General features: G+C 41.6%; 1 protein-coding gene across 2 annotated transcripts in view; it reads left to right on the forward strand.

The window, feature by feature from the left end:
- The window catches only part of LOC145977740 (GTPase-activating Rap/Ran-GAP domain-like protein 3), a 742,197-nt gene that overhangs the window by 455,796 nt on the left and 273,525 nt on the right, over positions 1–12,876 (forward strand). For both annotated transcript variants that reach the window (XM_083109991.1, XM_083109992.1), the window contains one exon: positions 5,257–5,343. In XM_083109991.1, coding sequence (XP_082966117.1) covers positions 5,257–5,343 — 87 coding nt within the window. The remainder of the gene's footprint in view (positions 1–5,256; positions 5,344–12,876) is intronic.

Raw genomic sequence — 12,876 nt, forward strand, 5'->3', positions numbered from 1 at the left:
AATTGAGGTGTATTTGAAAATAAGATCCTTAGGAAAATATTTCAGCCTAAAAGGGATGAAGAAACAAGTGAATGGTGAAGGTTACATAATTTTGAAGTACATAATTTATATTTGTTTCCAAAATATTATTAGATTGATGATTAAATCATGAAGACCTAGGTGGGCACGAATGAGAAAGGAATAAAGGAGATTTTACAGGAGTCTTGTTGGGGGGAAATCTGATGGTAAGAGACCAAAACAAAGATGGAGGCGGACCTAAAAAAGAAATCTGTAAAGATTGTAATAGAATATATATAAAATTTTGCTCAGGATAAGTACAAATTGAACTGTAACCACGAATTTTCAGAATCAAGAGTGCTAGAGAATTAATTAATTAATTAATATTTAATGTAATAAAGGTAGTAATATAGTATTCTTATTGAGAAGAGAATTTCTACAAAACTTATTTTCCTCGTACGTTTACCAATAGCAGTTACATTTGACATGTTTGACTAATCGCGAATCAACGTACGGAAGCCGTTGGAAGCAGTTTGAAGACTGAAATGGCTATGGAAGGACACTTATTATAATGCTAATATTTTAGTATAATGTTTTAGAAATTGCTTCTCGATAATGTTTAGTATTTAATTTAATCTGTTGTTAGATAAAATACATAATCATTAGAATTTAAGGATAGAAAATATGAACAGCGAATGAATGATACGTTTGACTAATCGTGAAGATCAGTATCACAGTACCTTTTTATCGTTCTTATATCAACGTTGAAACGTTTAAGAACGTATAAGAACGTTTACCGAAACGTTTCAACGTTGTTTTCAACAAAACGTTTTTATGTGAACGTTCTTACATGGTTCTAGTTAGGATGATGATTTTTTTCGTTTGTTGGATAGGGGTTGAAGAAGACTATTTGTTGTAGTGACCACAGTATTGTTTTTTTGTGTTTTCTGTTCTCTTACGAGAATTAATATAGGTTATCATAGAACCCTCCAATTCATGACTTAGCAAAAAATCTGTTTGCGGATTCATCACGTACACCTATACGTGAGAAAAAGTATGAATAGAACCTATGTTCGGAAATCCAAAATGGCGACCGGAAGTAGGGTTATCTTGGAAACGGTAAGACTTAGGAAAAATCTGTTTGCGGATTCATCACGTACGCCTATACGTGAGAAAAAGTATGAATAGAACCTATGCTCGGAAATCCAAAATGGCGAACGGAAGTGAGGTTATTTTGGAAACGGTAAGACTTAGGAAAAATCTGTTTGCGGATTCATCACGTACACCTACACGTGAGAAAAAGTATGAATAGAACCTATGTTCGGAAATCCAAAATGGCGACCGGAAGTGGGGTTATCTTGGAAACGGTAAGACTTAGGAAAAATCTGTTTGCGGATTCATCACATACGCCTACACGTGAGAAAAAGTATGAATAGAACCTATGTTCGGAAATCGAAAATGGCGACCGGAAGTGGGGTTATCTTGGAAACGGTAAAACTTAGGAAAAATCTGTTTGCGGATTCATCACATACGCCTATACGTGAGAAAAAGTATGAATAGAACCTATGTTCGGAAATCGAAAATGGCGACCGGAAGTGGGGTTATCTTGGAAACGGTAAGACTTAGGAAAAATCTGTTTGCTGATTCATCATGTACGCCTATACGTGAGTAAAAGTATGAATAGAACCTATGTTCGGAAATTTGAACGAAGCGAACAGGGAGATCGAATACGACGTGGACTTAGGCGACGGGTTCGTTCATCCTCACAGAGCGGACCTTTACCTTCAATTCGACGTGGTGAAGAAAGAAAGCAGAGACGCGTTCCCCGCAGCAGCAAATTTGATACTCGTGGACAACTTCGTGCCTCACCTGTTCTCGCAGGTGGAGGTGAGGAAACACAACACCGTCATCGACAGAATCGATTATCCAGGCATCACGTCGACGGCAGTGGGAACATTGAAATTATCCAAAACGGACGCAGCATACTATCAAGCGGGAGGGTTCGAAGCGGGAGCCAAAATATCGACGAGAAGTCACACGGTGCTCTTTCCCATGCGTCTGCTTCCGGGATTCTTCTCGGACTACAAGGAGATCATGTGGAAGAGAGGACTGAGAATCACATTTCGAAGAGCGGCCAACGATAACGACGCACTGATGCGATACGCTACTTTAGGTCCGGACGGCACCACGCCGCTGCCCAACACTTTACCCGAAGCAGCCAAGTGCGTCATCCGGAGCATGGAGTTGAGAATGCCGGTGGAGGAATACGAAACGAACTACGCCCTCAAGTACAAAGCGGAGATCTTGAAAAGTCCGCAGGTGCCGATTCACTTTCACGGTTACCAGTGCGTGCAGAAGATAGCGTCCGGAAGTCACCTGGAATTCGACGTCACGACTCAGTTCAACAACATACAGTTCGACATGCCAGATTTCGTCGTAGTGCTCTTTCAGACCGGGAGGGACAAGAATCAGGAAAAAGATTCCAGCAAATTCGACGACTGCAAGATCAAGAACATTTATCTGAAGAACGGGAGGAACGAAGTGTTCCCGCGCGAGAATTACAACCTCGACATGACCAAAGATGATTACCTAAAACTTTACGAAGCTTACACGGCTTACAAGCGCGTGACCGAGGGAAGCGTGGACATGTACTACACGCCCAGCGAATTCAAAATCCACAGGCCGATGTTCGTCATCAACACGACGAAGCGGAAGCAGGTGGTGGTCAACGATCGAACCAACATCAAGATCGTCTGCGAGTTCCACGACGCGCTGCCCGAGGATACCGTGTGCAGCGTCATCCTGGTCGCAGAGAAGTCCTTCATCCATGATGTGAAGAACGAGAGGGTCACGGAGCAGTTTTAACAGGTTTAACATTTTTTCTTGCACTTGCACAATCAGTTACAATAAGAATTTGTACTAGCACAATGATAATACGAATTTCACCAGTTCAGATCAGTTACAATATCTTTTTCATCCTATCAGTTACAATATTTTTTTTCATCAGTTTGCACTATAGCACTAGACAGTCAGAATTTGCACAAAATTTTGTTGTTTTTACATGAGAAAATTAACAATAAAATTCTTTTTTCTTTTTTTTTACTTTATCGTTTCAGATGCTGTCGAACATCAAAACACATATACATACACACTAGAAAAAAGCATGCAACTTTATTTGTAACACACACACATTCTCCATCTTCATCAAGAAAATATTATAATAAACATAATTTTTTTATCTATCTCACAAATAAAACTCTATATCAAAAAATACAACATCAAATAACACTAGAGTCGTTAGTACACGTTGCATGCATTACGGAGGTCCTCTGTAGAGTTTCATGGAAGTTTGAGAAAAAAAAACAAAAAAAACACGTGAAACTCTACAGAGGTGTGGTTATCTAACCGCAGCCGTTAGAACCTTTTTGGGTTGGGCACCACGCACCCTGGCGGGGTTATAGGGGCCAGGAATCCTAAAAAAAAACAATTATTATTTGTTTGCTTGCGTCACAACACAGAAATAATGAGAGGCGCGTGTGTGTGTGGCACATCGTTCCCGAGAGGTTTACAAAGGTCACGATATATGAACATAGTCCCGGACTAGGAAAATTACGATAAGGTGCATTCATCCTTCAAGGATGAGAGGATGAGAAAGTGCATTTTACTCATCACTGCTTTTCTTCGCTGTGAAACATCGTCAGCGCAATAAATGAGGCGCGGAACGTGGAGAGAAGGTGAGTTTTTGAGGTTTTGGTGGTCGTGGGGTCAAAAAATCAGGGTTGTCGTAGAAGGCATATTTACTATCTACTCGTGTAAACTTTTCTATTATATCCCATGCTTACTACATGGCCGGCCCAATGAAGCCTTCTCATCGTCGCCTTGTAATCAAGGTGTCCCGGGTGCGATACCCGGTGTAGGCACATAGTGGTTCCGATCCCAGTTTAAACTGTAGGTTCAGTCCCGATTAGCCTTTCTGTGCATAAAGTGAACTTAAGACACCAATTCAATAAATCAAACCAATGAAGCCTTCTTCATTTCATTAAATTCGTATGGCATTATATTGTGCAGTTCTCCTTCAGTTACTTGTTTCATCATCAAAATTTGTGTTCAGATTTTATCCTAAGGAATTACCAAATACTCAATTAGAATGTTCGGTAAAGTGTATCTTCAATTAAACGACAATACGTTACGGTATGTTTTGCGTGTGAGTGAACATGAGATTACAACCCCCTCCCTCGTATCGAACCCAGGAACTCTTGATTCAAGGATGATAACCCTTAACCATTAGGCTATTTCTGAACATCTGCAATTAAGTGCAGTTAGTAACGAGTTACAAACCCGTTGCTCCATGCTTATGGACCGAAGGAGCTGCATGACCTACAGGGTGAATCAAAAGTACCTTAACACCGCCTATAAAATGTAAATGAGTTAGGCTGGGTACAATTGGTCATCATAGAAACAGGTTAGGCCTAGGAGAAACCATATTGTTGTGTTCCAAGCGGACGTCTATCATATTGGTAGCCGCCATATTGAATTCAACTCAACATTTGTAAATGAGAAGTGGGGTGATGTATACATCACGATAAATACAATGGTGTAGGTTTTTTAGATGTATCTTTAACCAATAAAGTTATGGGTGCATGTGAATGTATTGTGACTTTTGAACTGTGGGTATGCAAATGCACAAGGCCAAAGTACACTTGCAAATCTCATGCAAATGTACGAGGGCGCAACAAAGATCAGCGCGAATAACGAAGAAGTAACATGTCTACTAATTTGTAGAAATTCTTAATGTTTTGAATTTGAAGTTATATTTTTGGGTGCGTCAGCCCTTAAAGGCTATTTTGCACCCGTCACGTTATACGGGGTCCAGCCCCTTACCTTAACTAAAATTTCATAATTGCAGTGTCGTGTTACTAGAATATTCTGACTCAAAAGCGGAGGCTGTAAAGGGGCAGTCAGGACAACACACACAAAATTATACTGGCCATAATGCCAGTCGCCAGAGCCTCGTTCGTCTGCAAAATGCAGTCCAGGGTGTACTACGTGGAAGCGAGGTTGACTTTTGGGCGCCTACGTGGAAGGTCACCCCTTACACCCCAAATATTTAATGTGGCGTAATTGAAGTGCGGGGGAGGGTGTAGTTGATGAAATAACACGTAACGTGTTTAGAAGTACGTGAAAGTATCTCAGTTTTTTGTATATATTTTTGTACTTGATAGTTTGTTTATTAATTACTTTTTACATTCGTTCTTCCAGTTGCCCCAGGTGGAAGCAGAGGGTCACGAACTAAATGGAAGAAGATTCAGGATCGAGAATGGAGAATCCCTTGGAGAAAAAGAGGAGGTATGTACTTCTTCCATTCTTTTTGGTGTTCGCTTATTGTATCACACATGTGGTATATATAATATTTGTTGTTTGTTGTTGCCTTGAATTTGCATTAGGAACTACACGTATCATGCTTACTTTACTGTCGTTTGTTTTTGCGCTACCCCTGCTCATTGCAACATGCGAATTAGGGCTCCACACATTCACAGTCTCGTCCTTTGTGGACGTTGTGTGCTCAGCTCCACACGCCGGCCGCTTTTAACCATATTTTTGTAATTTTCTTATTTTACGTTGCTTTTCTTTCTCTTCAGGCTAATGGCGACGGTGAGATGAATGGTGATTGGATGAAATTGATGAAGAGGCAGTCACAAAGAAGACGCATGCCAAAGCTAGGACTCAAGCCCGGAAACTTCAGTCTGTGTTTACATACCACAATTGCAAGTGGCATAGTGCAATTGTGATTTCTCATTAAAGTGGGAAGTGACATAGTCTCATGGTGATTTAAAACACTGTCAGAATGGCAAGTGACAGTGTCACGGTGATTTAAAACCAAAGGGACAAGTGACATTCCATCACTGTGGCTTCACGTCAAAGTATCAAGTGACACCCTGTCACGGTCATTTGGCAAGAAAGTGACATATCGTCACTGTGATTTCACGTCCAAGTGTCAAGTGACATAGTGTCACGGTGATTTAACATAAAAGTGGCAAGTGACATCTCATCACTGTGGTTTCACATCGAAGTACCAAGTGAGATAGTGTCACGGTGATTTGACATAAAAGTGGCAAATGACATATCGTCGCAGTGATTTCACGTCAAAGTAGCAAGTGACATTGTGTCACGGTGATTTAACACAAAAGTGACAAGTGACATCTCATCACGGTGATTTGACACAAAAGTGGCAAGTGCCATAGTGTCAGAGTGATTTAACACAAATAGGACAAACGGTAAGAACGAGGGAAATTAGAGGAGAGGAAAAATTAACGACTGAGAAAAGTCACGCCTAGGTGCTATAACTGTACAATTCTTATGCATAGAGTAATGGTTAATTGATTGATTGATTTGGTGTTTTAAGTCCACTTTATGCACGGTAAGGCTAATCGGGACTGGACCTACAGTTTAAAGTGGAATCCGAACCACTATGTCCCTCCACCAGGTATCCAAACCGGGACCCCTTGATTACAAGGCAACGACGCTACCACTGCGCCATGGAGGAGGCCTGTTGTCGCTTTGTAAACACTAGGCATCAAGGTTGGATTCTTTGTAGGGATACGGTTCGTTCTTCTAAAGTGAACTTGAGCAAACCTGCCAAGAGAAACTTTCCCATCCCACGCAGTGAAAATTCCACAGATAAAGAGAATCCCAGAGATTTCTCAAAATGAATCCTGTGCAATGTTATCACGGTGGGGGCTAGGATTGGATCCATGTTCCTCTCTTAAGCCCTGCAGCTGGTCGACCTTTTCAGTGTAGAAGCCTCACATGGCAGGCGTGTTGCGGAGCTGCAGGATATAATCGGCTGAAGCGTAAGCGAAGACCTGCAAGCTACTTAATCACTTTCAGACCAGGAAAATTAAATCAGCGTAACCAGTGCTGACCCACGGCGGCGAAATGAGGCAGCTGAGAATTTCTGTGGATCCCTCTTTCCTTTTTAACTACTTTACTTTCTCTTCATTTCTCTCGAAATTCGGTTCATTCTTTGAATATCTGTCGGTCGGTTTCTTCTGACTCTCTCCCTCTCTATTTCTCCCTTCTCTCTCTTTTTATTGATCTCCCTCTGTTTCTCGTTTCTGTTCATCTCTCTCAGACTTCGCTTTTCCGTCTCCTCTTTGTGTCTCGCTCACACTGTACCATTTTTATGTAAAATCACTGTGACACCGTCACTTGCCACTTTGACGTGAAATCACAGTGATGGCAATTGCCACTTTGGTGTGAAATCGCCGTGACACTACGTCACTCGAATCGACCTCCGTGGCGGAGTGGTTTTAGTAGCATGCGATGTCAGAGGTCTCAGGTTCGAATCCCGGCCTGGGTATTGTGAGGAAGAAAAGCAACGTAAAATGTCCTACGTCACTCGTCACTTTACAGTAATAATGTGTCAGTTGCCACTTTGGTGTGAAATCACCGTCACACTGTGTCCATTTGCACTTTGGTGTGGTTCGGATCCCACTCTAAACTGTAAGTCCAGTCCCGATTAGTCTTACTGTGCATAAAGTGGACTCAAATCAAAATCAAAATTTGATATTGTGATGTGAAATCACCGTGAGGCAATGTCACTTGCAACCATAGGCGCCGACTCCATGGGGCTTGTGGGGGCTCGAGCCCCCCCCCCCAATGTTAACGATGTGGGGGCAGAGCCCCCAAATAATTTTGCTTAAGAGAATTTAATGTATTATTTTACTTCTCTTGTAAAATTTACTCTGAATTGTACCACATGAACTTAACTTTAAATACACATTTGAAATGTTCTAGACCATCAACTTTGGGGGGCTATCACCACAGACAGCAAAACACATGACTTATTACTATACCGCGTGAGGCACCTAAAAGTACCACCTGAAATAGCGAAGAAACCAGAAACAGTAGCGATGTGAGGTTTGCGGGAAACAATAATATCAAATGGGGCTCGTAAATCGGAGGTATGGGGTGGGTCGAAAAATATCGACAAATGGGGCATCTGGAGCAAAGTCATAATTTTTTTAATGAAACAATATACAATAACATGCATAATATAAAAGAGTACACGCAGAGAAACACAACGCCGTTGGTCTCATGAATATACTGCACATAGGAACGAAGATATGGCCATGTGAAAATATGTAAACAAACTAACAAGTGGCCCACTTGACCGTCAGTACCACGGCATGTACAAGTATGAGATGTCGGAAGCCATTGGACAAGATGAAGACAGAACGTGTTAAAGGAAGAAAAAATACAGTAGACATCGTCAGCACCATGTATTTGACAGTGTTACAGCATAATGAAAATGACCATGACAGTATGTCGAAGAACCACTGCGTAAGAAGCGAAAACCTGTCAAAGTGTGTGTTCAAAGTGGTGGCCGTCAGCTGCGATACAGGCATCGAGGCACCCACGCAAAGATCGTTGCACAGAACGTAGCATCTCGTAGGGAATGTCCCTACAGGCCGCAGTAATGCGGTGTTGCATATCCTCTGGAGTTGTTGGCACATCCCGGTAGACAATGTCCTTCAGCTTTCCCCACAGGAAAAAGTCTAACGGTTCAAATCTGGGGAACGAGCCGGCCATTTGACAGGCCCTCCACGTCCAATCCAACGATTTGGAAATGTATTTTCCACACATGCTGTAGCGCGTCTTGCACTGTGAGCTGGGCACCCGTCATGTTGGTACCACATTTCCCTCCTTGTCTGAAGTGTTATGTCCTCCAATAGTACAGGCAGTTCATGTTGGAAAAACTGTATGTACCGGTCAGCATTCAGTGTCCCTTGTATAAAAAAGGGCCAATGAGATGTTCACCCACTATACCACACCACACGTTCACACTCCACGGGCGCTGGAGTTCCACTTGGCGAAGCCAATGTGGATTTGTCACCGACCAATAGTGCATGTTCCTTAGGTTGACATTTCCATGATTGGTAAAAGTTGCCTCGTCAGTGAAGAGGATACGTGACAAATCGGGTGTGTCGTGTCGTAACATCCATGTGCAAAACCGAACACGGTCCACAAAATCATTCCCGTGAAGTTCCTGATGGAGGGAGATATGATATGGGTGAAACTTGTGTGTGTGCAGAATGCGCAATACACTTCGCTGACTCATCCCAGCATCCCTGGCAATTTCACGGGAGCTAACGTGCGGATTCACAGCAACAGCGGCGAGAACATTTGTTGCACCTGCCTCACCTGTAGTTGGCTTGTTCCGCACACGTGCTCGTGGTGTTACACTTCCGGTGTCTCTTAATTTAATAAATAACTTACCAAACAGACGTCGAGATGGCTGTCGTCTGTCCGGATATCTCTCTGCGTACACACGGTAGGCTTCTGAGGCATTCTTTCGGCATTCCCCATAAATCAGGATCATGTCCGCCTTTTCTATGTTTGTGAACACCATAATCTTCGCTCTTACCACTACGACTGCTTGCTATGAACTACCACGATCTTGTGGACCTGCTATCAAAACTTGCTCTGCGTAAAGGCAGTTCTGTCAGGCACCTGAGAAGTCTTACATGCCGTGGTACTGACGGTCAAGTGGGCCACTTGTTAGTTTGTTTACATATTTTCACATGGCCATATCTTCGTTCCTATGTGCAGTAGATGCATGAGACCAACGGCGTTGTGTTTCTCTGCATGTGCTCTTTTATATTATGCATGTTATTGTATATCGTTCCATTAAAAAAAATATGACTTTGCTCCAGATGCCCCATTTGTCGATATTTTTCGACCCACCCCATACCTCCGATTTACGAGCCCCATTTGATATTATTGTTTCCCGCAAACCTCACATCGCTACTGTTTCTGGTTTCTTCGCTATTTCAGGTGGTACTTTTAGGTGCCTCACGCGGTATACTAAGTATATAATTATGAGTATTGTTAACATTTTTACTAAAAAGAGTTTCAAAAGAAGATGTGAATTAACTAGGAGAGTTACATTCGGGCTACAAATGGCTGTAACATCACATTCAAAACGAGATCATTGATATATTAGGGAGAACTGTTTTGCGCTCCGTGGTAGCAGATATTAAAAGTCGGGAATATTTTGCTTTTATGGTTGACGAAACTTATGGGATATCCATCCGTGAACAATTGACATTTTGCATTCGAACTGTAAATGAAAATTTTAATATTTTAGAGGAATTCATGGACTTTTACGAGATTTCGAAAACTGAGTTGAGTTGGTGTTTAAAGTCCACTTTGTGCACATTAAGGTTAATCTGGACTGGACCTACAGTTTAAAGTGGGATCCGAACCTCTTGTGCCTCCGCCGGGTGTCAAACCTGGGACCCCTTGATTACAAGGCGACGATGCTACCACTGCACCATCGGGGAGGCCCATTTCGAACACTGAGGCTAAAACATAAAAACAGAGGGAGTGAGTCATTCATTAATTTATTTATTTCAGTGATGAGAGGGTCCCATAATTTTGACAAGTCGGCGCCCCTGCTTGCAACTTTGGTTGGAAATCACCGTGAGGCAATGTCACTTGGAACTTTGGTTAGAAATCACCGTAACACTGTGTAACTTGCCACTTTTGTGCGATATCACTGACACCTTGTCACTTGCCACTTTAGTACGAAATAACCGGGACATCGTGTCACTTGCCACTCTGGTTCGACAAAATCACCGTGATATCGTGTCATTTGTCTCTTTAGTACGAAATCACTGTTACACCATGGCACTTGCCACTTTAGTGCGAAATCACTGTGACTCCGTGGCACTTGCCACTTTTAATGCGAAATCACTGTGACACCGTGGCACTTGCCACTTTAGTGCGAAATCACTGTGACATCGTGGCACTTGCCACTTTAATGCGAAATCACTGTGACACCGTGGCACTTGCCACTTTAGTGCTAAATCACTGACACCGTGTCACTTGCCACTCTGGTTCGAAACCACCGTGATACCGTGGCACTTGCCTTTATAGTACGAAATCACCGTGACATCGTGTCACTTGCCACTTTGGATTGAAATCGCCTTGGCAATATCTTACTTGCCATTGGTGCAACTGTGTCAGTGTAAAAACGCTTACCAGATAATGATTGATTGATTGATTTGTTGTTTTAAGTCCACTTTATACACAGAAAGCCTAATCGGGACTGAACCTACAGTTTAAAGTGGGATCCGAACCACTATGTGCCTCAATACCAGATAATCATTTCATGCTTACGCATTTCTTAGTTTTGATAACATGAATCCATTATGAAGTAGTACCTGACATCTAGCTTGTATTCATTATCTGCCCCGGAGAGAACTTTTGCTCTTTACCGTTTGTGGCGCTGCTGCAAATGGAACTCATAAAAAAATCTGGTGACCTGGACCACCGAACCGAGTTTCCTCTTCTCTGAAGCTGGCATTAATTACAGAGAGTCTCTCCACGTGGCCATTCAAGTTCTGCTAACAAGCAAAACATAACAGCGCAAAAGCATGAGCAGTGTTGCTAACTTGGCACCATAGAAGTCACCAGATTAACAACTAACTACTCATTATAACTTTTGCTGTAGTATCTCTGTTAAAATAGCATCTGGTCTCTATTATATGGAAGTTGACAGCTCGTGAACCCAAAAGAGATCTGGAAACTGGTGAGTTTGGAATTATTACAGATAAAGTTCTCCCCTGTGCTAAACACATTCTCGACCATAGTCACTGGCCAAGGACGTATTTAGGGGGTTCCGGACCCCCTCCCCCCAAAACACTTACCAAGTACTAAAATAAAGTAATGAAAATATACTGTTTAGCATTTGTTGTTCTATAATCGATAGTTATTTATTTCCTATCAACTTTGAAGACAAGGATTATTATATTGGGATCATACTGCCTTGAAGGACAGAACCAAAAAAGATTTATGCACACTACTACTTATGATAATATGCATAAAATATTAATCAGGAACATCCTTTTTAATTATTCGATAAATATTCAATTGTTTATCTATTTAGCATTAATTTCCTTGTTTTTATACAAACGTTTTGGCGATCTTCAGTACGCGCAAACCAGATAATAAATATATGCTGTTATATTTATATGCTTATACAATTTTTTTAAGTGTTCATGTAATAATAAAAATGTAATATTAATACATTTATACATAATTACATAATACATTATTCCATAATAATTAATTATAATTTAATTGTTTTAATTTAAACATTATTATTGTTCATTATTTGTGGGACACTTGGTTCAACCCCCCTGAAATATATTTCTAGATACGTGCCTGTCACTGGCGTACGCAGAGGTGGCTGATGGGGCTACAGCCCTATTTCTGTATTTTGAGAAAATAAAAAAAAGTGGTAACTGAAAACCCCCTTAAAATGTCCCCCGATGTTAGTCATTGAACAACATTTAAAGACAAGGTTAAGAATGGTAATTATTGTGTACCCCCTCTCCAGAGCGTAGATATGTAATATCCACATTTACAATTCCAGCCTCCTTCGAAAAAAAGTCCTGCTTATGTCAGTGATCATAGTGGAAGTATTGTGATCAGTACCATGCTCCAGACAGCTTTAGCCTCTACGGTTGCCATATATGTTCATTTATGATAAACTGGGTGAGCCCAATGCACCTTAAGCAGGAATATTTACCGCGAAATTTCAATTTGAAATGATCCACCCTAGGAGTCGAACCCGGATCTCCCGCGAGGCAGTTGGACTCTATACCGACTGGGCAAGATTCTTGTTGGTAAACCTTATGGTAAGAAAGACCAAGACTAGGATGGGCTTGAAAGAAATTATTAAAGACTGTGAAGAATGGATTGAGTTTGCTCAGGGTAGGGTTAGGTGGAAGGGAGGGCCTGTGTTGGGATTGCGAAAAAAAAATCGGGTTTGAAAGTAACGGAGTTCCTCTACGCGAATGGGCATATGCA

This window comes from Lepisma saccharinum, chromosome 23 (genome assembly GCF_977018435.1).
Source record: "Lepisma saccharinum chromosome 23, izLepSacc3.1, whole genome shotgun sequence".
NCBI lineage: Eukaryota > Metazoa > Arthropoda > Insecta > Zygentoma > Lepismatidae > Lepisma > Lepisma saccharinum.